General features: G+C 39.1%; 1 protein-coding gene across 4 annotated transcripts in view; it reads left to right on the top strand.

Moving 5' to 3' along the window:
- The first annotated feature begins 1,214 nt into the window (after positions 1 to 1,214).
- Positions 1,215 to 20,509, top strand: part of zgc:77158 (solute carrier family 45 member 3) — a 30,041-nt gene continuing 10,746 nt past the window's right edge. The window contains exons 1-2 of one of the 4 annotated variants that reach the window (XM_067501555.1): positions 1,215 to 1,357; positions 17,878 to 18,216. In XM_067501555.1, the coding sequence (XP_067357656.1) occupies positions 18,069 to 18,216 (148 nt within the window). In that variant the 5' untranslated portion in view covers positions 1,215 to 1,357; positions 17,878 to 18,068. Of the gene's footprint in view, positions 1,371 to 10,432; positions 10,547 to 12,655; positions 12,951 to 17,877; positions 18,217 to 20,509 lie in introns of those variants that run through there. The other 3 variants (XM_067501557.1, XM_067501558.1, XM_067501559.1) reach the window with 3 other exon arrangements.

The raw sequence follows: 20,509 nt of genomic DNA, 5'->3' as shown, positions 1-20,509 counted from the left end.
ATATCACACCACAAAATTGCAAGATTATGTATTGTGGAGTGTTTGGCATTCTTAGAATTGGTCTCAGTGGCCTACAGTATTGGGTTTCCTTGGGCAGATAGTGAAGGGTGCCAATTCTCTCTCCCTGTTTTAGTGCTTTACATACTTAGTCTTGTTTTTAGTTCTGTAAATTATCACAGCAATGTTTGCAAACCGAAAAATAAAAATTCATTCAGTGGCCTACAGTATTGGAATTCCTTGGGCAGATAGTGAAGGGTGCCAATTCTCTCTCCCTGTTTTGGTGCTTTACATACTTAGTCCTGTTTTTAGTTCTGTAAATTATCACAGCAATGTTTGCAAACCGAAAAATAAAAATTCATAAGAGACCTAGGCAACAATTTACCTCAAAAGACTTTCGGTAGACATGTTTTATGTATATCATACATAAAAATACTGTATGTGTGGAAAGTGCCATGAGGCACATGCTAATATGTAATCTGCTGAGAGAAACCTTAGGCTGTCCTCAGTCACACCACTATAGGCTTAAGTATTCACAAGATGTTCACTCACACAAACATGACCAGGGTTATGTACAGCATGTGATAGGTCATAAAGGATTCTGTTTAAAGGGAATATTGTTTCAAGTCAGTACAAGTGAAAAATTATTTAACTGTAAAAGAAAATTTAAATCATTTTTATTTGATTAATCAAAGTCGTGTAGGTGCATACACACAAAGATAGATATGTAATATGTGTCTTCTCATAACATAAATCTTACAACATAAAACTGAACAAAGTGTAAATGTTTTCCTCTATCCAGCCATGGAAAATTCTATCCGAACTAAAGAAGAAAGTGCATTTTCTGAAATAAATAGAAACGTACACAGTATATATTAGCAAAAGGTGATTGACAAGGGAAAATAACTAAGAACATTTCATTTAAATATGCGTCAACAAATATAAATTAGTTTTAAAAACTAAAGGTTGTGTGTATGTTAATCCTTCTCTCCCTCTCTCTCTCTCTCTCTCTCTCTCTATATATATATATATATATGTGTGTGTGTGTGTGTGTATGTGTGTATGTATTTATATATATAACTAAAGAAGGTATATATTTTTAAAAAAATACGTATTGTATATATATTGTAAGTTTACTTTTATAACTAAAGCATAGCAATTAGTTTGATTCTGGGAAAAATTTCGGATTCTCCCTTGTGACTAGTTTTAGTCTGCTTTTATTTTGACAGTGGAAACCGGAATTTACAGAGATGGTCACAGCTGGGTAGCAGCGTCTCCACAAGTTGAGCAACAGTGGTACGTCGGGAGCGAGCAAGTTGCTGCATGGATTTCCCGGAGCTGCACACACACACAACTTGAGGTGAAGTTTGCACGTAAGATAGTCTTTAAATGAAAGGGGGGAAAATAGTCCTGTTTTTAATACGTGAATCTAACGCGATACTTGGTGACTTAACGTACGCTGCTGTTTTACAGCGGTTGGCCGCTTCCAAATCGCAGACAGAGGGTTTAAATCTAGACTGAAAACGTCGACGTGTGCCGCAGCCTTTGTGCGTAATCCATAATGTGCCAGAAACAGTGATTACCTGAGCTGAGACTTAAAATAAATGATGGTGTTTGGCTTTGGCCTGCGGCTGAAAGGTGTGTAGTTAGCCAGCAGCCAGCGTCCAGCAGAATGGGGTTTCTGGAAGTTTGGAAGCCACTCTGCGTCGTTGGTTGCACCTTTGCCACCAAGCTCCCTGTACCGTGATGCGCAGCCAAGTGCCATGGTGGCAATAACTACACAGGGTTCCTGATCAGTAGAATTTTTAACAATGTCCACACGAAAGCTTTCGTTGTTTCGTAATTCGCTGTAAACAGTTGGTGCCGTTGGCCAGAACCTCAGTGTTTTGACACATGGATAAGTGGGGAAGAGGCGCCCCGCTTAGAAAGTTGCTCCAGAACTTTTTAAACCGACAGTGTCGCGGAAACCTCGATTTCATGTAGTAGTAATTTCGTATGTTTCGGTGAGAACCGGCTTGACTCAGATATGCTGATGCAGCTGTTAACAGAATTCTTGGTAAAACAAAATCAGCATCAAGTACAGTTCATGTCAGCATGGAAGTCTAACGTCTCCAGAAAAAAATGCTCAAAAGTACTAGTTTTTCATGATGCAGAATTAGTCATTGACATATTTTCCAAGTGGCCTTTAACTTTAACCTTTAACTTCCTTGTTCCTCTTATTAGTTACTGAGTATTCACTTTGTCATAATGACTGGAAACACTTACCAGAACCCTATTCCTAGATTCACCACTTTTATTGATAACAGTAGAATGACTGGCACAAAGCTTGGATTACTTCTTGTCAAAATAGTATCTTTTAATCATGGGTTACTGGCTACCAATAACAGGTTAGTGTCAAGTTGTAATGGAAGATACTAAAGAAAAGCATAAGTGGACTGGAATTATTTGATTATTTTATTTGAACAGACAAAGTGACAATACCTATTGTTGACATTTCTGCCTTTGTCACACATTTGACAAACTTAACTAAATATCTATGTATATATAGCAAGATGAACTGATGAGCTAATAGTTTCCACACTTTTATTTGTGTATGTATGTGTGTGTTTTTTCTGTGTTGGAATTTGGCTCCTTTGGCTTGTACTGTAACCTTCAAGGCTCTAAAACCACATTAAGAGTTGGGAGGATCAAAAGGTTAAACAACTTTAACCCATAACAGAGGACTTTTATTTTGATTACGACCATGACTCTGCACCATTCAAGTATATCATATTCATTCTACTCTAAAACTCTAGACTTTCTTTCTAGCTCTTATGGCCCCAGCTTTGCTACTCTTCTCTTTTCAGTATTTAGTTAACTTATAATAAACATGAAATGTCTTTTTTTCTCCCCTTTTGTTGGGGAAAAAAAAGAAATTTCAGGGTATGTTACATTATCTAAAAGTGTGGCTACTGATCATCAGTGACTAGCAGTCCCCATGCTCAAACTACCAATGCAGATCTTATAGTAGCCACATTTCAAACACTCACTATTTGTATATGTTGCCCCCAGGAGGGGGATGCACTGTTCATTCCAGTGCTCATCTGCTCCACAGTGATAGAAATGTTTCTTCACCCACAATGCTGTGGCTACACCAGCTGGCTGTTCTGTAACTGCTATCTGACAGTCGAATAGCATACCCTCGAGCCAAGCGCAGGATAATCACCCACCGTTGAGGATACCAAGCTACTTAGGCAGCCTGAAGGCTTTGCAGTTTTAATCAGTCGTAGGCTGTTTATCTCCAGCTTGGATGGCTCTCTGTGCTTGCCGTGTGTACCTGGCTTCTTATACACTCAACTCCTGCATATGTTTTTGAAGACAGGTGTGAGATTGTGTGGTGGGTGTTTGTTTTTTTGGTTTGTTTTTCTTAAAGCAATCTTTACCTATAGGGGAAGGGCCCATGGAGCTTTTGCTGGAAGGGTTTTTGGAGGCTTTTCTCTTTCTTAAGCTCTGTGTCCTCTTCAAAGCATTGTGTTCTACTTTGGCTCTGGTATCATGTATAGCATGAACAATCACAGGTATGTGATCTATACAATGGTTGTCTCTCACTTCAGTGGAGTGCAGGAGACACTCATTTCATTGGGGAAACACTGTTTTATGGCTCTCATGACAAACTGGTTTCTTTGCATTGCTTTTATGTTACAACTTTCACGTCCCAGTTTAGTCAGCTTTTTATTTTGGTGTTTTCATGGCTGTGTTTATTTTATTCCATTTTATTTATTTATTTTATTTCGTGCTATGTGTGTAACAACAAATTAGTGCTAGTTATTGCTAAGCTTTGCTTTTATGCATAGTGAAAATAATATTTGTTTGTTTTCTGTCTTTAGGAAGATAGATGAAACTTTGTCTGCACTTAAGTTGGACCAACTGCCTTGAGATTTAATGTAATTTGAGCTGCTGGCTTTATATTGACAGAATCCATGCTGGCTGCTTTATTTCCTTTGTCTCTGCATGCACTCCAATTTAACAGGAGAATTCATTTCTCAGATCCATGTGGTGTATTTTGTTATATTTAGGCAAACATTCAAATCTCTTGGGTCTTGTACATTTACTGCTGAAATTAATGTGTCCCTCAAGCGCTAATCACTGTAAAAACAGTATTCTCGTTTGTTTTACCAGGAGGAGGTGCAAAAAATGGTAATGGCAAAACAAAAGGGATAGGAAAAAATAATATAAATTTTCCATTATTCATGCTTTTTCTCGAGGAGGCTAACCACCAGTCAAAAGCAACACACCACCTGTTCCTAGACTGGAGAAATCTTGCAAGTGCTGGAATGTACATTATTAGACCACCATAACTTAGTAACAGCAGGGAAAGAGCTGAATATTAAGAAAACTGTCTGGTTCATAGATCTCACGTTGATGGAAAGCAGAGGAGTGAAAATGTGTTTTTCTCAGCTCTCTGCAGGCTGCAAGGTCAAAGTCCAAACAAGTTCCCTGTAATAGTGCTCTGCAGCCAGCTGGGCCAGAAAGAAAGGCTGCTTACAAGCTTCCCCTAATGGGCCTAAGTTAAAAGGAAAGATGACAGCTACCCTACCACAGAGGAATGTAACCTTTGTGACACTGTTATCATTCAGCCTTATCATTGTTTTTGACATTATGAATACTTTAACAGTTGTCCAGGCAGTTTAACCTGCCTGTGTAGTTTTGCTAGCTTGTTACAAAGACCTGATGTTAGTTTGACTGAAATGGAAAAATAATTCATTTCAAAATGAGTAGCATTAGCATGTATGAGATAACTGATTTCTTTTCAAATGTGGACCAACATATGAACCCTTCTTTCTCCCTCGTGGAATTTCATGTGTCCTGTTCACTCACATTGAAGTTGTCTGACAGAATCTTGTGCATGGCTGGACTTCCGTCAGGATCAAAGTCCTCTTGGGACCACTCCTGGGATCATGGCTAACTTTAATTGGTGCAAAATGTTGAAGGCATATTCAATTTAGGCATCTAGGTTATCTATTCTTTTAATATCTGCTCTGATTAAAGGCATGAATATTCCCCATTTTCTCCTCAGTCTGGCATGAAATCCCTCTATACCCAAGTGTTGTGTGGGTGCCTTGGCAATGGTTCAGTTCTATAGTGGCTTGCTTAGCCAACTGTTTTCTTTTTAATCCTAATGTGCTGATTTGTATTTTTGTCATTCAAACTTTAGTGCACTGTAACACAATAGTTAGAATATGCCAAATATGAAGCGGTTTCTAAAAACATAATCATTTAGTAAATTATGGGAAAGCAAAAGTGGCTTGCAGCTAGTAACTGTCTGCCCACGGATGTTTTCCTTTTCCCTTTAATTGCGTACAAGAGAAAATGACCAAAACTGTGTGTGTGTGTGTGTGTGTGTGTGTGTGTGTGTGTGTGTGTGTGTGTGTGTGTGTGTGTGTGTTCACAAAGGGGGCCTGGTGGCTCAATGGGTAGAGCATTGGGTAGATATGCAGAAGGCTGCGGTAATGAATCCCACCCCACCAGGTGTGACCCCGCCCAGCCATCGGATAAAATTGGATGTTTGCGGCAGAAAGGGCATCCAGCATAAAAAGCTCATGCCATATCAATGTGCAGAACATGTTCCGCTGTGACTAGCCTTCAAGGGACAAGCCGAAAGCCATTAATTGATCTTGTGTGCTAAAATAATCAAGTTATAACCAGATGCCAGAAACACCTTTACACTTTTCACTTATATCTTACATGATAGATGCAATATCTACAACTGTTTTCTTTTAACTGTTTTATGTGATTTATGTCTGAATTTACCAGGTCTATCTATTTCTTACTTTACTTCTTTAAATTGGAATTAAAGCCTTAGCATATCTGCAAAATCTTCAATTGAAGATTTTGAAACATGTATAACTCTCATCATTGTTTTGTGTGAATTAGTGAATGCAGCGACTTGCACCTTTGCATTCTCTTTATCTGTCAGAACATACATGAGGGATTACGAAAGAATATAGTTTAACTCACCTCCTTGTGGCTTGCAGCTCAAGACTACATTAGTGTTTACTAGCACTGGGTGTCAGACACACACTCAAATCTTTTAACTGTCAATGAGTTGCATTGTAGGAAAAGTAAGGCCAGGGCTTGATACATAAAAAAAACGATGTGTAGAATAAAAAAGTTTATATCTGCTTCTGCTGCAAGTTTCTGCCCACAGTGTTACAGGAGTGCATTGCTGAAATGGTGGAGTAGTATTCCCTTAGAGTCTTTGACGGCCTTCCCTCTTGTTCTCACATGTTGTTGAATGTAAACGGGCAGTTCATTGTTAATCAACTACTTGAATGGTTTTGACATTAACCAAGTTACATGTCACCACTGTGGCAGTGCTCTCTTCCGTTTTGGCAAAAGAAAAAGACCTAACAGTGTGTTGTTTTTTGTTTCACTCTCACACACTGTCTGCTAGCCTAATTCAATTTAAAGACTTTAGTTAGTTCTACCCACATGGTTTACTGGTGATGGGAATCGTGTGGCACGGAAGCCAAAATGGCCTCAGGTCTAGCTCTCACAACCCAAGTTTATCACTTTCCTGCGATTCCCTATTATTGAGAGGCTCTACTTTGACAGTTTGATAAGGGTGCTAAACTGCTGGTAATGTCCAAATGAGACAAGTACAGGCCCTGGAGCAGGGATAACACAGGCTTTTCCTTAGACATTTTCCCATGGTGATAAGGACTTAGCCAGATGTTTAGAATATATATTCACAATCTGACTGCCTGCAGTTTAGACAAACCCCGCTGTGTGTGTGTATGTGTCTGATCTAGAAACAGTCAGCCTAGTAAGTGTGCCAAATTATGAATGACCCTGCCTGTCTTGATGCATGTTTCTTTGGCAGGCTTTTTGTTTTGTAGACCTGCTGATTGATGTTTCTTATTTTCTCATAAGGCCTAGAGTAGCCATCCGCCTTTTTAGGGTTGGGCACACAAAGATAGTGATGTTGTAAAAACCCCTCCTATTGTGTTGTTGTTTTTATATGATTGCAGGAAGGACTAGATTATTTATGATTACTATTTCACTGCTGAACACTTCATAACTGGCCAAGATGTTGATTAAAAATTATTTAGTGTGTGTGTGTGTGTGTGTGTGTGTGTGTGTGTGTGTGTGTGTGTGAGAGAGAGAGAGAGATTATAAATGTGTGTGTTTTTCTGTGCATCTGTGTATGACTTCTTGTATATGTAGTATTTGTTCAAAGAGGGAGAGAAAGATGACTTTGGCCTTCTCTTCCATGTTACCATCTGGTTTGAGTAGCATTTGACTGAGGCGTTAATCATTGTGCTCTGGGGCCACTCTTTCCTATGCACCGCTTTTTTAAATAAATATGTAGCTTTGTTTATATAGCACCTCAAGAGTAAAGGGTGTTATGAGCTACTTCACAGTGAATAGTGGGAGTTTCAGATTTTAGGATCTACAACTCCAGAAGCATTCTCCTGTTTTAAATGTGGACCAATAAACCGGGAGGACCCGGAGGATATTGCATTTCCACTGACCCGGAGGATATTGCATTTCCACTGAAATTCTCAGGTAACTGCAGCTTTTTAATGTACGCAGTTAATGCTCTAATGTTAATAGGTAAACAAAAGCAATCAAATTTAGTTTTCACAGAAGACCTTTTTTGGAGAATTTTGTCAAAACTTGGCAGCAGTATTTAGACCAGCAGTAAGCAACTTAGGGAGGTCTTGCTAAGGCACGTGAAAAGGAATTGCAGTCCATCCAAGATTAAAAGAAAGGGAAAAGTTCATTTCCGCTTGCAACATAAAAGGCCAGAGTTTAGCAATGTTCCTCAGCTGGTTTAAACAGGAATAAACCACACAATTTACTTGCTGGTCAAGACTTGCAGCCTGGTCCATAAAGATGCCTGAATTACAGAGGGTAGGTTTAACATATGAGAAAAAAGCACCAAAACTTTGTTTTACGTTCACAACAAAGCCAGCTGTATCGATTCAGCTTGAAGGTTCATGTCCTTGATTTTTATAGTTTCTTTGAAAACGGCTGGAACAATCTACCAAAGATTATTTCCTCTATCAATAAAGTCTCTTTGCTCTCACCTTCCAACAAGTAACTTGATACAAAAAAATTAATTTTGAGGTTAGCTAACTTGCCTTAAGTGCTGATTATTGAACTGCTCAAACACTGCAAAGACTGTTGCACCTCTTGTGTTTGTGGCTGTGTTGAACTATGGACCAGTGTATGCACAATTATGCTAGAAAAACTCAGTAAAATGTGCCTAACCATCAACTGAGTAACTAAACGGAAGTATAAAATCGTGTCATGATACATTGAAAATAAATGAAAAAAAAACTTTGAAATATTTACTTTTCGTATTCTTAACATGAACATGTCTACATGGGCTCTTGTTGAATGAACAGTTGAGTTTCTGATAAAGACAAGATTTCTGTGAGCATGTTAAGTAATAGATTAGTGTTCCTTATTAAATGTTTTAATTGTTTCAATTGTTACATCTTCTGGGTTCACTTTTTCGCTTTTTATCTGCTTGCTGTGCAAGAGCCTGTTCATGTTTCTGTAAGGACACAATTTTCTCAGTACCTGAACTTATTTGTACACTATGGCTCTTTTTTCAGGAAATGTTTCTCGCTGAAACATGAATTTTTTTTTTTTATTCATGTAGTATAAAGATGTGAAATTCACAAACAAGGAAAAACCTTATAAACTTGATTCTTTGTCGAAATCTCAAGGCACAAGAGCAAATGTGCTAAGTAGCAAAATATCATTGATCTTAAAATTTTTACATCATGTATGCCTCTTGGCACAGCTTTATGGTTTGATTGAACATTTCATAATTTAATTTTTATTATTTATGATAATGTGGCAGCTGTGGCCATTCTGTCACAGTGCGCAACAGATGGTCCTGTGCAAGTACAATGCGGATGGGATTCTTAAGCCTAAGGGCACTGTGTAGAAGAGTCTTGGACCATCGATGTTGTGTGCTAGTATAGATAATGTCTCAGATGACTGTGGGAGTACTGATAATCCTGAAAGTGGTACAACTTAAAAGCAACTGGGTATCATATTATACTTGTATACTTAAAGGTTAATTTGCTGTGGAAGCACACAGTGATGGATTGAGCTTTCCCAGACCATCCTTATGTATAATGTGGGATATATTTAGGCTTTATTGGACCTCGGGCTCTATTTCTGACACACTGTTTGGTTTCATTGGTTTATTAAAGCAGAAAACAGTGTGTTGAAGCTTATTATGGACTTAGGTTTAGCCATTGCTTGAGAAGCCATTGGGGATGGCTACCATAGAATTAAAGCCTTCTTGGCATGCTCATACATCTTTAGCCAGTTGTACTCAAGCACACACACCATGTTAACAATAGAAAAATCACTGCAGCAGAGCGAGGAAAAAGGTAAAAGATATGCAAAGTCTTATCAATGTCTGCTATAGCAAAGCTGTTAGTATAAAGACCTGTCAGCTGGTTAAGAGAACTAAGAGGCTTGAGGCTTTGAGGTGTTCAGGCTGAAACCTTACTTTTTTCAGTGTATACTTATTTATTTTTAATTCCCTGCAATACACTACTAGTACACGCAAATATTATTTTTGTAGTTTACTAATCAAAGTTAACCATTAGAAAATTGCATTATTTTTGAGACCTCAGAAAAGTTTGTGTGTGGATGAGTCAAAACAAGGAAAGGTTAAATGACCAATACTAATGTTACTGTAATTATGGATACAGTCAGTACAAAAGTTAGTTCTATTTTAACTTGCAATTTTTTTTTTTACAATAGCACAAATCTTTGACGTTATTATTTTTATTAATTACTTGAATTTCTTTCTTTCTAAGGACATTAGATGTCTGGGTGTAATTTGTATTTGTTCTAAATTTAACCAGAGGTTTAATGTGCGGGAAACCTTAGTAGAAGTAGTTCTGTGTACACACGTCAAATCTGAGTTGATGATGGCCAGCCTTTTTCAAAATAGGATTTTCAGAATTCTCTTAATTCCAGGCAAGCCACTCCTGTTACAAAGGGGAAGTGCTACCAGCATCCATTCTCCACATTCCATCTTTATATTGATCTGCTCCTGTGCTGTGCTCCAGAAATGAGATTCCTAAAAGCCAGCCACATTCTTAATGGCATTACTTTCTTTCTCTAACTGTTATCAAATTAAAAGGTTTTCTATAGAGAGTTGGTCTTGGCTTGAAGCCATGGGGTGCAGACATGGCAGTGAGCTGGGGTGGAGTAACACAGGGTGTCAAATAGGCTTATTACTGCCTATTAGGTAGTGAACCAGGTAAAGGGTTAAAGGAGTCCATGGACAAGCGTATGAGCTTAACTGAGACTGGATTGGAAGAAGGGAAGTAATGAGAGAGGGTTGTAGAGTTAGTCCCTTCCCTGTTAGGTAAATGACTATGATACAGTGTCAGGAGATATAATTCATAACTTTTAGGGAGTGGTTATAGATAGTGAGAGAAATGGACCTGGAGTGTGGGGTTGTTATACAGTGTCATTTTATTTATTCTTCCCGGTCTGCTTGTTATGCTCTGGTTATACAGCACAGGTCAGTGTATGTGTTTCTGTTAACTTTACATTACAGGTCTGTATTTTGTTCCTTAGACAAAATCTTAAGATGAAACGAGTTCTTTTTTGTAACTGATCCAGACAGACAGGATTCCTTAAGTGTATTGGGAATTTTTCTCATTTCCCACCTTGCAGCCTGAAGAGAGGGAGGGAAATAATGCAAATGGAGGTGGGCTAAATAGGAGAGGAGGGAACGGGACAAAAAAGAAGCAGGATTTAAAAAGAGTCTTGACCATAGAATTGAAGCAGGTGGTGAAGAGTCTGTGCAGATATGCTTTGCAAGTGAGTAGAGAGTATTAAGTGGATAAAGAGTATGAACACGTTTTAATATAGTTTGGATGCTCAGTTTTTAGCATTGCAATGCTGTACATGGACTTTTGAGCTTTGTTTCTTTTGCTACTGAGTATCAATTATATTATGTTAATTTGCTGTGATCAGACTTACATTGTCATACCTTCTGTGTGAAAGACCAGACATGCAAATAATAAATGTACAGGATAAATTACTTGACATTAGTCTGGGTTTGTAAAGACACACTTTGGTCGGATTTAGATTCTAAGCATCATGAATTTCTTCAGGAAATTATGAGTTCATTGTAGCACATGATATTACTGGACTTCTCTGCAGTGTTGGTGAAAGGTAGTTAAAGGTCAGCTGTACCTATTTATTTATTTATTTAGATAAAAAGTCCAATTTGAGCCATGGTTGCAACTAAGAAATCCCTAATGTGACCTTTTTATCATTATCCAAGAACATTGCTTTTTTAATATTTATGTGTAAGGGTTGTAAACATGTTGCCACTTGATCAAAATTTATTGACCGATTTTAACCCTTCATGCATGCTACCCTTTTTGACATTTTGATGACGACGATGATGATGATAATGATGATAAGATGAAAAAGAATTCATAGCAGTAATGTGAAATTAGATTAAGCTCTTCAAGATTCAATTCAGCATTCAAACAACTTTATTGATCCCATAGGGAAATTGTTTTGCCTTGTTACAGATGCTCTCCACGTGAAAAGACAATAAACAAGTACAAACTACTGATTAATTTTTTTTTTTTTTTCGCCCCCCCACAAACTACTGATTAATAAGTAGGGGGAAAAAACAGCTAGAGGAGCAAACATCTGTGGAGCACTTGACTGCGATCAGTCTCTGGGTGAAAGTGCTCCTCTGTGCAGCCATCATGCAGTGGAGTGGGTGGGAGGGATTGCCCAGGATTGAGAGAAGTTTGGACAACATTCTCTTCTTTTCATTAGGTTTATCTGCTCTTTAATTAAATGTAAACACATCTGACCATGGTTGAATGAAAACTCATTAGCGTTTGCATTCTCTCATATTAGTCCTTTCACCTTACAGTGACTGGAAAGTAAAAGTCTGCAGGGAGGCACATTATCAGCCACATTGACTCACAAAAGCCTACACGGGTGAACTCTGCTGCACTCCATTGTTGTGCTATTTGCATTGGCCAGTATGATAACAGTCACCTCCCTGAGCTGTAGCTGACTTCATTCTCTCTTTGAGACAAAGGTGCAGGCCTCTCTTAGGTCAAGTTCCGACTGACCCAGACTAATTCCTCACCAGGACTTAGCATGCATTCCTCTCATGTTCATCTGATAAGTGCATATGTGGGGGGTTATTTTTTCTGTGGTTATTTATTTGTGCTGGTCCTCACTAGTTCCACGTCAGATAACACTGATGATGGTTTGGTGATTAATTTTTGAACCAGAAATTCTATTCTTATTAAAATTATTTCTCAGGAGTCATGAACTATTACTTGTCATCTTTGTGGTCCTCTAAACTTAAGGGAATTGTGAGACATTGTGCTAATTAGGCACAGAGATGGAAAGAGCACTTTTTGTCACTGCAAAGGCTATAGAAAGATACTTCAGAAATAAGAAGAATAAATAAAATAAAATGTACTATCTGTTTCTCCATCATATCTTCTTACAGAAGCAGTACATTTAAAATAATTGTTGACAGGTTGACTTTTCTTTAAGTAAAGAGTATCAGCAGCAGACAGTCTTCCTACTGCTGGCGTAGTCTTTGAAAACTTGGGTTGATCACATGATTTGCATTAAAAGGCAAGGTCAGGGGGGTCACAGTGATGCTTGTGGGCTTAAGATTACAGGCTGGGGGGTAGGGTCAGTATGGTCAGGGCTGTCTTGTAAGTGAGCAGAGGCAGAACACAAACGGCAAACTTTTTTTGTTAAACAAGTTCGATGTTTTTTGTCCTTTTACTTCAGTAATAGAAGGAAGAGGTGTGTTTGGTGCCAAAGCTCTGAAGGTTTTCTCATGTGAATGATGGGGCATGGAATGATATAGAACACCTGGTTGGGATGGAAGAAAGAGGAAAGATCAGAGAGGGAGGAAAGGGCTGGTAAGAATAGTAATATGCACTTAAAATAACTAAAGGTTACTTTTCAGCCTACATTTTGTAAAGAACATTAAGCTGGTGTAGTTCTGCTGAAGCCGACAAGTGAAAAAACGGGTTAAATGTTTTAAATGCTAATTGTTTGTATGCATGTAATATGTAATTCTAATTGTTTGTATGTAATGTATTAATATTATATTTGGGGTTAATGCATTTGCCGTATAAGTTGAATCTTTGAAGGGTTTGGCATATTACAAGGCCTTAAAGGAGTTGATCTGGCATTTCAATGGAAACTGTGTGTTCAGACAGAGGTCAACGGTCGCCTTAACAGAGTTGATTTAAAGATTTGATTAGATCAAGATTTGCTCAGCACAAATTAAAAACGCAGTGTGAAGTGAAATTGTGTACCATAAGTATACAACACACTGGAGACAGTATTTTTGTATGTGCAAATTAAATACAGCAAGGGTAGATGGACTACAAATTTGAGAACTGATACCATATGTATGCTAAGAACATTTTTAAGACGGTGTCCAACAGGATCCTGTCTGTGGCCCATTGAGTGTGACACCATTTAGAACAGTGCCAACTTGGCACTGTTGTAAAATGCTGAGGTAGTTGTACTAAAGCAGCATTGTATGCAGTGCACTGTTCATTAAGTGTTGCTCCATCTTAACTTGATTGTGATTTTTAGAGAACAGAGAAGGACAGCCATAGAGAAAGGTAAGCAGGAAGTAAGCCAGGAAAGCAGTCAGCAAAAATGCTGGTCTTGCTGTGTGCAGAAACTTAAAGGGAGGAAGGCCACAGTGCTGTAGCCATTCAGCTTGAGCCAAACACACACAACCAGAACCTCCTGTTTAGGTATCTACAGCCACAGCTTCTACTGTGCTTTGTGGCTCTGATGTCATCTCAGTAATTCCTTTCCCTCTCCTCTTCCAAACCCTACTGTCCGCTGGGAGCCCCCACCCCACCCAAAGCCACACACACTTTCTATATCCTACAATCTATATGAACCCTGTTGATAAAAGACTTGGAAATTGACTTGATACCTTTCTATATCACATTGCTCTCCCTGACAAAATGTATACAAAACCTCCTTTGTATTTGAAGAATAGTGCTCAGAGTCATTAGGGCTCTGAACACTATTCTTCAATGTTTTTTTTTTTTTTTTTTTTTTTTTTTTTTTGGAGGGGGGGTCCAGTGGGGCTGCAGCAGCTGAATGAGCATCGTAATGGACCAGTGGGAGAAGTGACAAAAGCAGCCCCCCCTGCCACCCACAGTTTCCCTTTTCCCAGTCTGGCTCAGATTGGGGTGTTAAAACACATAAGGTGATAAGTGGTGTTGTTTGTCTACCAATGTGAGTATTTGTGTCTCCAAGGCTATGGGAAGAGGATCAAGGGCAGTGGTTGGAATACACTGAGTAACCGGGTTACTGAGAGAAATAAGCTTTTTGGGGTAATCAGGAATTTTGTTTACATGCAGTTACCTGGTTAAGGGAAACCCCTTTATACATGCAGCAGAAGAGTAACCTGATTTCTCGTCCTTCAATTTGGACTTATTTTAGAAGCCTGATGCATGGATTTTAACCGTATAATGACAGAAAATGCTAGGAGTGGCTCAGTTGGTAGAGTGGCTGCCTACTGACCATAGAGTCGGAGGTTCGCACCCCGCTCTTCCCAACCACATGTCGAAGTGTCTCTGGGCAACACTCTGAACCCCCAACAGCCCATCCCTTTTCCCAGCTGTGCAGTGTCGGTCCCAAGCCCGGTAGAAATTGGGGAGGGTTGTTTCGGGAAGGGCATCCAGCGTAAAAACTGTGCCAAATCAACGTGTGGAATAATGATCCGCTGTGGCGACCCTGAACTCACAGGATAAGCTGGGGAAAAAAAAAAGAAGGAAAACGCTTCTTTTTAGCTCTCTCTCTCTCTCTCTCTCTCTCTCTCTCTCTCTCTCTCTCTCTCTCTCTCTCTCTCTCTCTCTCTCTCTCTCTCTCTGTCTCTGTCTCTGTCTCTGTGTCCATGTCACAGCAGAGTGACAGCAGGTTTCCCTAATCCTCTACCCCGATTTCAGAAACTAGCTTTCCCGTATTTGTGACATTTAAGAAATCAGCTTTCCAGAGAAAGCCAACTGTAACCCAGTTACTTAAGTCCATGTAAATGCGGTGAGATGTCATTATGCAAGCGTTGAAATGACTGTGTTGTCAGTGTATTTGTGTTTCTCTCTTGTACCCCTTAAACACAAGCATGGCAGCTCTGCTCTGTTCTGTCTATGCAACAAACATTGCATGTGCTATAGATCATACTGTATTTAAGACGGACAATGTATTTTTATACTTGACATTGAGGTGGATAATTACACTGATAAATGCTGTTCTGCCCCCTCTTTCTCCATTTCCATCCTCCTTTCATTCTTGCTCCCCTCCTAACTCTGACCTGCCACTGTGTCTGGGTTAAGACGTAAACAACTATTTAATTTACAAAACCCTGGAATCTGACTTGCATTTGGGCAGGCATCCAGGCAAGCCTCGGCTGCTTGGGTAGACAAATCAGATGTTTCTATTCTTGCTATTTGGGACCCTTCTGATTCCGATGAGAAAGTCTGACAGAGAGTCAGCTGGGGCTGCAAGAGAAAGCAATCACACTGAGATTCACAACCATAAAGGCATAACCAGTAGTGGCCAGATAAGTCAAAAGGGCCCTTTTAGAATGCAGGTCAGAGATGAAGCTGACCTCTAGGGAAAAGGAAGGATAAGAAAGAAATACAGAGGAGAGAGGGTCCAAAAGAGAGGGAGGATGTACATATACACACATGGAGAATATGTGTGTAGGGGGTTGTAGTGGCCAGACAGGCCAAAAGGGCAAAGGCTGGTCCCCTGATGGGTGTCTTTCAGTGTGCCCAGGCTGGGCGGGAATGAGATGTGACGGGTGTGAAATGGTCCTCTCACTCAGTGACCCAGGCCCTTGGTAAATTCAGCTGGCTAACACTGTTGCTTTGTCCTTTGAGATTCTGAAAGAGCCAGTATATCAAAGGATTTGTGATGACTGAGCTGGGAATGTATGAATGCTGCAGGAAGTCTGATTCCATCATTGCTGACAATAATGTCTTCAATTATAAAAATGTAAAAGGAACACAAGTTTTTATGTAGACCTTCTGAGGCTCTGACAGTGATTTTTGGAAGTGGTGTCAAATCACTTTTAAGGATGTTAACCTCCTGAAATCAGTTTTCATGAGAAAACGGTGTCATCTCTTTTGTCTTTTTCTTCAGCTTGTACACTTTGTAAAAGAGATCTTTTTTTTCCAGCCTTGCAAGGCACAGACATTTTATTGGAATACAGTATGAATCTGATTAGATCACTTAATAAGTGGCGCATACTTCTGTGATTAGCCAAGTCTTGTTGTAGACGATGACATCCATTTTGTTTGCTGGGCGAGAACAGATGGGCAGCATTGGCAGGAAAATGTCACACCAAATGCAAATATAGCACCCTGTTGTTTCTGTGTTTGTGGCTGTTCTGACTGTTCTTGCTCTTTCCCTCTGCTTTAAAAGAACACACATTTCATTGGATGATGTCCATAATTGTGTGTGTGTGTGTGTGTGTGTGTGTGTGCGCACGCGCACATATTTTGCTAGGAAGCAGAGATCTGTACATGGATACAAACATCTTGGAGGCTATTTGATATATTAACTGGAGACATGTTGCTTAATCACTCTGCTCTGTTACTCATCAGTATATGGTTATATTAGTGCCCTGACTTAATGTCACAAAGAATATTTATCTATTGAGTCAGGAGCTGCAGACACTTCCCATATATACACTCTGACCCATATCATGCTTTTCCTCATTCAAATTGCTTCTAATGAAAATCAGTAAAAAAAAAAAAAGAACAGAAAAGACTACAGTCAGCCACAAAAATGCATGCATAAAGCATGTAATAGGGAATTTCAGCTAAATTATCCAATAAGATTTGGTTGACTTTTTTTATTTATTTTTTTGGTGTTTAGAAAAACTGTTGTGATTAATCTTGCTGTTTTGCTCATGTGGTTACACAAAACATGACAACATGATTGATAACTTCCTATATCTGGCACAACATAGACATTAAGCCTATCATGGTAACATTTAAACACTAATTTATTCTCTCTTACATGTGACGTAATCTACCTCTTTTCTTATCTCATCTTTCAGTGAGATGTCTTTACAGGTGCACTCAGCTCAACAATGGCAGTAATCTGCTGAACATTTCTAGAAGTAGGACTAGAGAATATTTCTAAAATTGCAAAGTTTAATAATACAGATAATGACAGGGTCGACCTACGGAAGCCTGGATTTTAGAGCCTCCCATTAATTGTTCAGTCATTATGGAAAAGTAAAAGGTAGCCAAAGTAAAGAGGGAGAAGAGACGTTGGAGCTTATCAGCCTTTTTTTTTTTTTTTTTTTCAAATCACTACCCTGCTTTTTACATTTTGCAAGACAAAATCACAAGCAAATATCAGGGGGAGAAAGAATTCTCTTGGCAAATGGTTGGGTGCGTTTGCCACGTTGCTGCAGCTGACTCATCTACTCTGTCTGCCTGTTGTTCCTTTTGCTGTCCTGAAGTTGTTGGTGAGAAGCTCTGAGAATACATCAATATTATATCCCTGTGGCTGGCGAGTACCATGTCTATGGTTTTTGAAAATCAAAATATGTTGGAACCTGTGCTGATTAGATTCTCTTGTGACAAATCTGTCAGTCGAAGGCCACCAACATCCGGGTGTTGTATGAAATTACCTGTCTAATGTGGCATCCCATAAGCTTTATTTATATTCCAACTAACAAAAGCAGCACGTTTTATACTGTAACAGCTTGAAAGCAGCTCATATTTGTGCAGTTGTTTTAATTTGGTCTTCCCAAGTTGTCTTCTCACACCTTTCAATTGCTCTTCCCCTGTTCAGATCCAGGTTGCTGAGAAGAGGATGAATTCCCCAGATCTTCTGGGACATCAGTGTGTCTTTCCTGCTGTCCCTCCCCGGCAGCCCTCTTGTCCCACTGGGGCACCATCTGCCTCCCTGCGCTCCCTCCCTTGCCCCTTCCCCCAGTAGTGGTCACCCTAGAGGGGAGGAAAGGTGAGCCAGTCCCTGTAAATATGTCTGGATGGAGGTCTCAGTGGCGTCTTGTCCTGCTGAACTCCCTGACATGTGGCCTCGAGATCTGTGTGGCAGCTGGGATCACATACGTGCCCCCGCTACTGCTGGAGGCTGGTGTGGAGGAGCGCTACATGACCATGGTGCTAGGTAAGTGCTGAAGACTGAAATAGGGGGATCTGGTTACTAGGTTTCTTTGCTACCTCATAGTGTGTGAGTGTGTAAGTGTTTATGTGAGTGTCAGTGTACTTGTTTTGCTTTTGCCTCACTCTCTATCCCACATGCATGCTCTCTTATCATCTCTCCCTCTCTGAGATTGTATTCATTAAACAAGACACAGAGGTTGTCTGGTTCACATGCACACATGCTTGCACACACTTTAAAGGATCAGCTGTTGGGATTCAGTCTCCTCTGTGGATTGTTTACTGACCACATGAGTGATTGTTTGTTGTCTGAATGTTTCAAATGCGCTGTTTATTTTTAATCAGATTAAGTGCTTTATTTATCTAAATAATTCAGTTGTAAAATGACTTTATTAGTTGCTATTAAAATAATGAGAAGTATTGTAAATCAGAATAGGCTGGACCCTCCATATTTGTTTGAAAGACCAAGGCGTGAGTTTGTTAATGGTAGCCCAATTTGTGTGGCCATGGAGGATGTTGCACAGGGGCATAACTGTCTCTTTGCTCCTATCTTCTTTCCCATTCTGGCCATAAAGACATAATTGAGGTAATTACACAATTTCTGAAATTGGGGTAAGGGATTAGGGAAACCTGGGGTCCCCAGGTAGATTTCTGTCCAAGAACACCAGTAACTTGGTTTCTTAAGTGCATATAAACACCGTTACCTGAGTACCTGAGAAAGATGAAGTCTGAACTGCATGCAGTCACAACAGATAGGGATGCACAAGATTATAACGTATCGACATAGACCAGTGTTACCTATAGTGAGGCCACAACAGTCTAGGAAGTGACCGTATAGAAGCTGTGACTTAATCTTAGTGCCTTTTTGAGTGGCTCACAAAAAAAGTGCCCTAAGCAGCAATAATATGAAATGGAAAAAAGTGCTCTTGGAACACACTTTTTTTTTGTCTACCATGTTGTAATAGGAAAGCTCTAGCCTCATATGTCACATAATGTACTGTCCAATCTCATCCATATGGCAATTATCACCTGTGTACCACAGCTCCAGAATCCACAGATTAGGTATGTTTTGAATGGCATCGTGAGGAACAATAAAACAAAAATAAATGTCTGAATAAAGGAACTTTTCAAAATATTTTATATTCTAGGGAAGTTTCCTTGGTAGAGGGTTTAGTATTTGATATATTCAAAATTATTGTTAAAACATAAAGAACAATAATCTATGCTCACTAAATGTCTTTTCTGTTTTCTAGCACTGGTTAAATGTAATCGCAATAAACAACCTTATGAACAGTAAAGTGCTCCTCATAAGGATAAAGTTACAAAAAAATGATAAGAGAAATAAAAATTTTTTTAAAAACAACTAGGTTGACCTAAGTGCTGTACATGTTAAAAACATAAAATAAGAAAGAAATAATACAGCACAGAAATATATAATAGCATAAAATGTGTACACTAAAACAAATAACAATAAATAATGGACAGAATAAAATAACTGACAGATAAAATAATGTCCACAACTCAGACTGTTTACACAAGTTTAAAATACATCCTAAATTGCACAGTCAGACAGTGAAGTGAGGATAAAATAGGAGAAATGTGCTCATATTTTAAAAGTCGTGCAGAAGCATTTTGGACAAGCTCCAGTCGATAGACTGACGACTGACCTAAGCCAAGATAAAGTGCATTGCAGTAATCCAGCTGGGTGGTAACGAAGGCATGGATTACTGTTTCAAAGCGCTACTTTATAATAATAGGCTTGACTCTGTCTAGCTGCCTAACAACTGACTGGATCTGGCTTTGAAGCTTCAAGTTAGGATCCATTTTAAAACCAAGGTTAATATTTTCAGATTTGGCATATTCAGCCAAGGGTCCCAAGTCTACAGGAGCAGCCCCACTAGATTAATTAGTTCCCAACACAATCAGCTCAGTCTCTGAATTGTTAAAATGTTAGAAGTTTAGAGCCATCCAGGCCTTCTCAGGACTTCTAGCAAAAACAAAGATATTTCTTTGCTTCTAGCTAAAAAGCTTCTCCAGATGACATTTTTAGGATAATGTCATCTGGAAGAACTTTGGAATAGCAGGTTGACCATGAGTACTCTCCATAGTTTGAGTAACAAGATGACATAATTGGAACTTATGGTTCCTACAAGTGAGGTCAACTGGAGGCATTTTTTAGCTAAAAGTAGCTGTATTTTGATATAGGGAAGTCAGTGGAAAGTGTAATGGTGTTTATGTACATGTACTACCCAAACTCGAAACAAGAAAAACAAGCTCAAAATCAGTGAAAGCATCCTTTT

Source organism: Channa argus, chromosome 4, assembly GCF_033026475.1.
Source record: "Channa argus isolate prfri chromosome 4, Channa argus male v1.0, whole genome shotgun sequence".
In the NCBI taxonomy this organism is placed as follows: domain Eukaryota; kingdom Metazoa; phylum Chordata; class Actinopteri; order Anabantiformes; family Channidae; genus Channa; species Channa argus.
The sequence above is the reverse complement of the archived record's forward strand: the minus strand, read 5'-3'. Positions and strand labels throughout refer to the sequence as shown.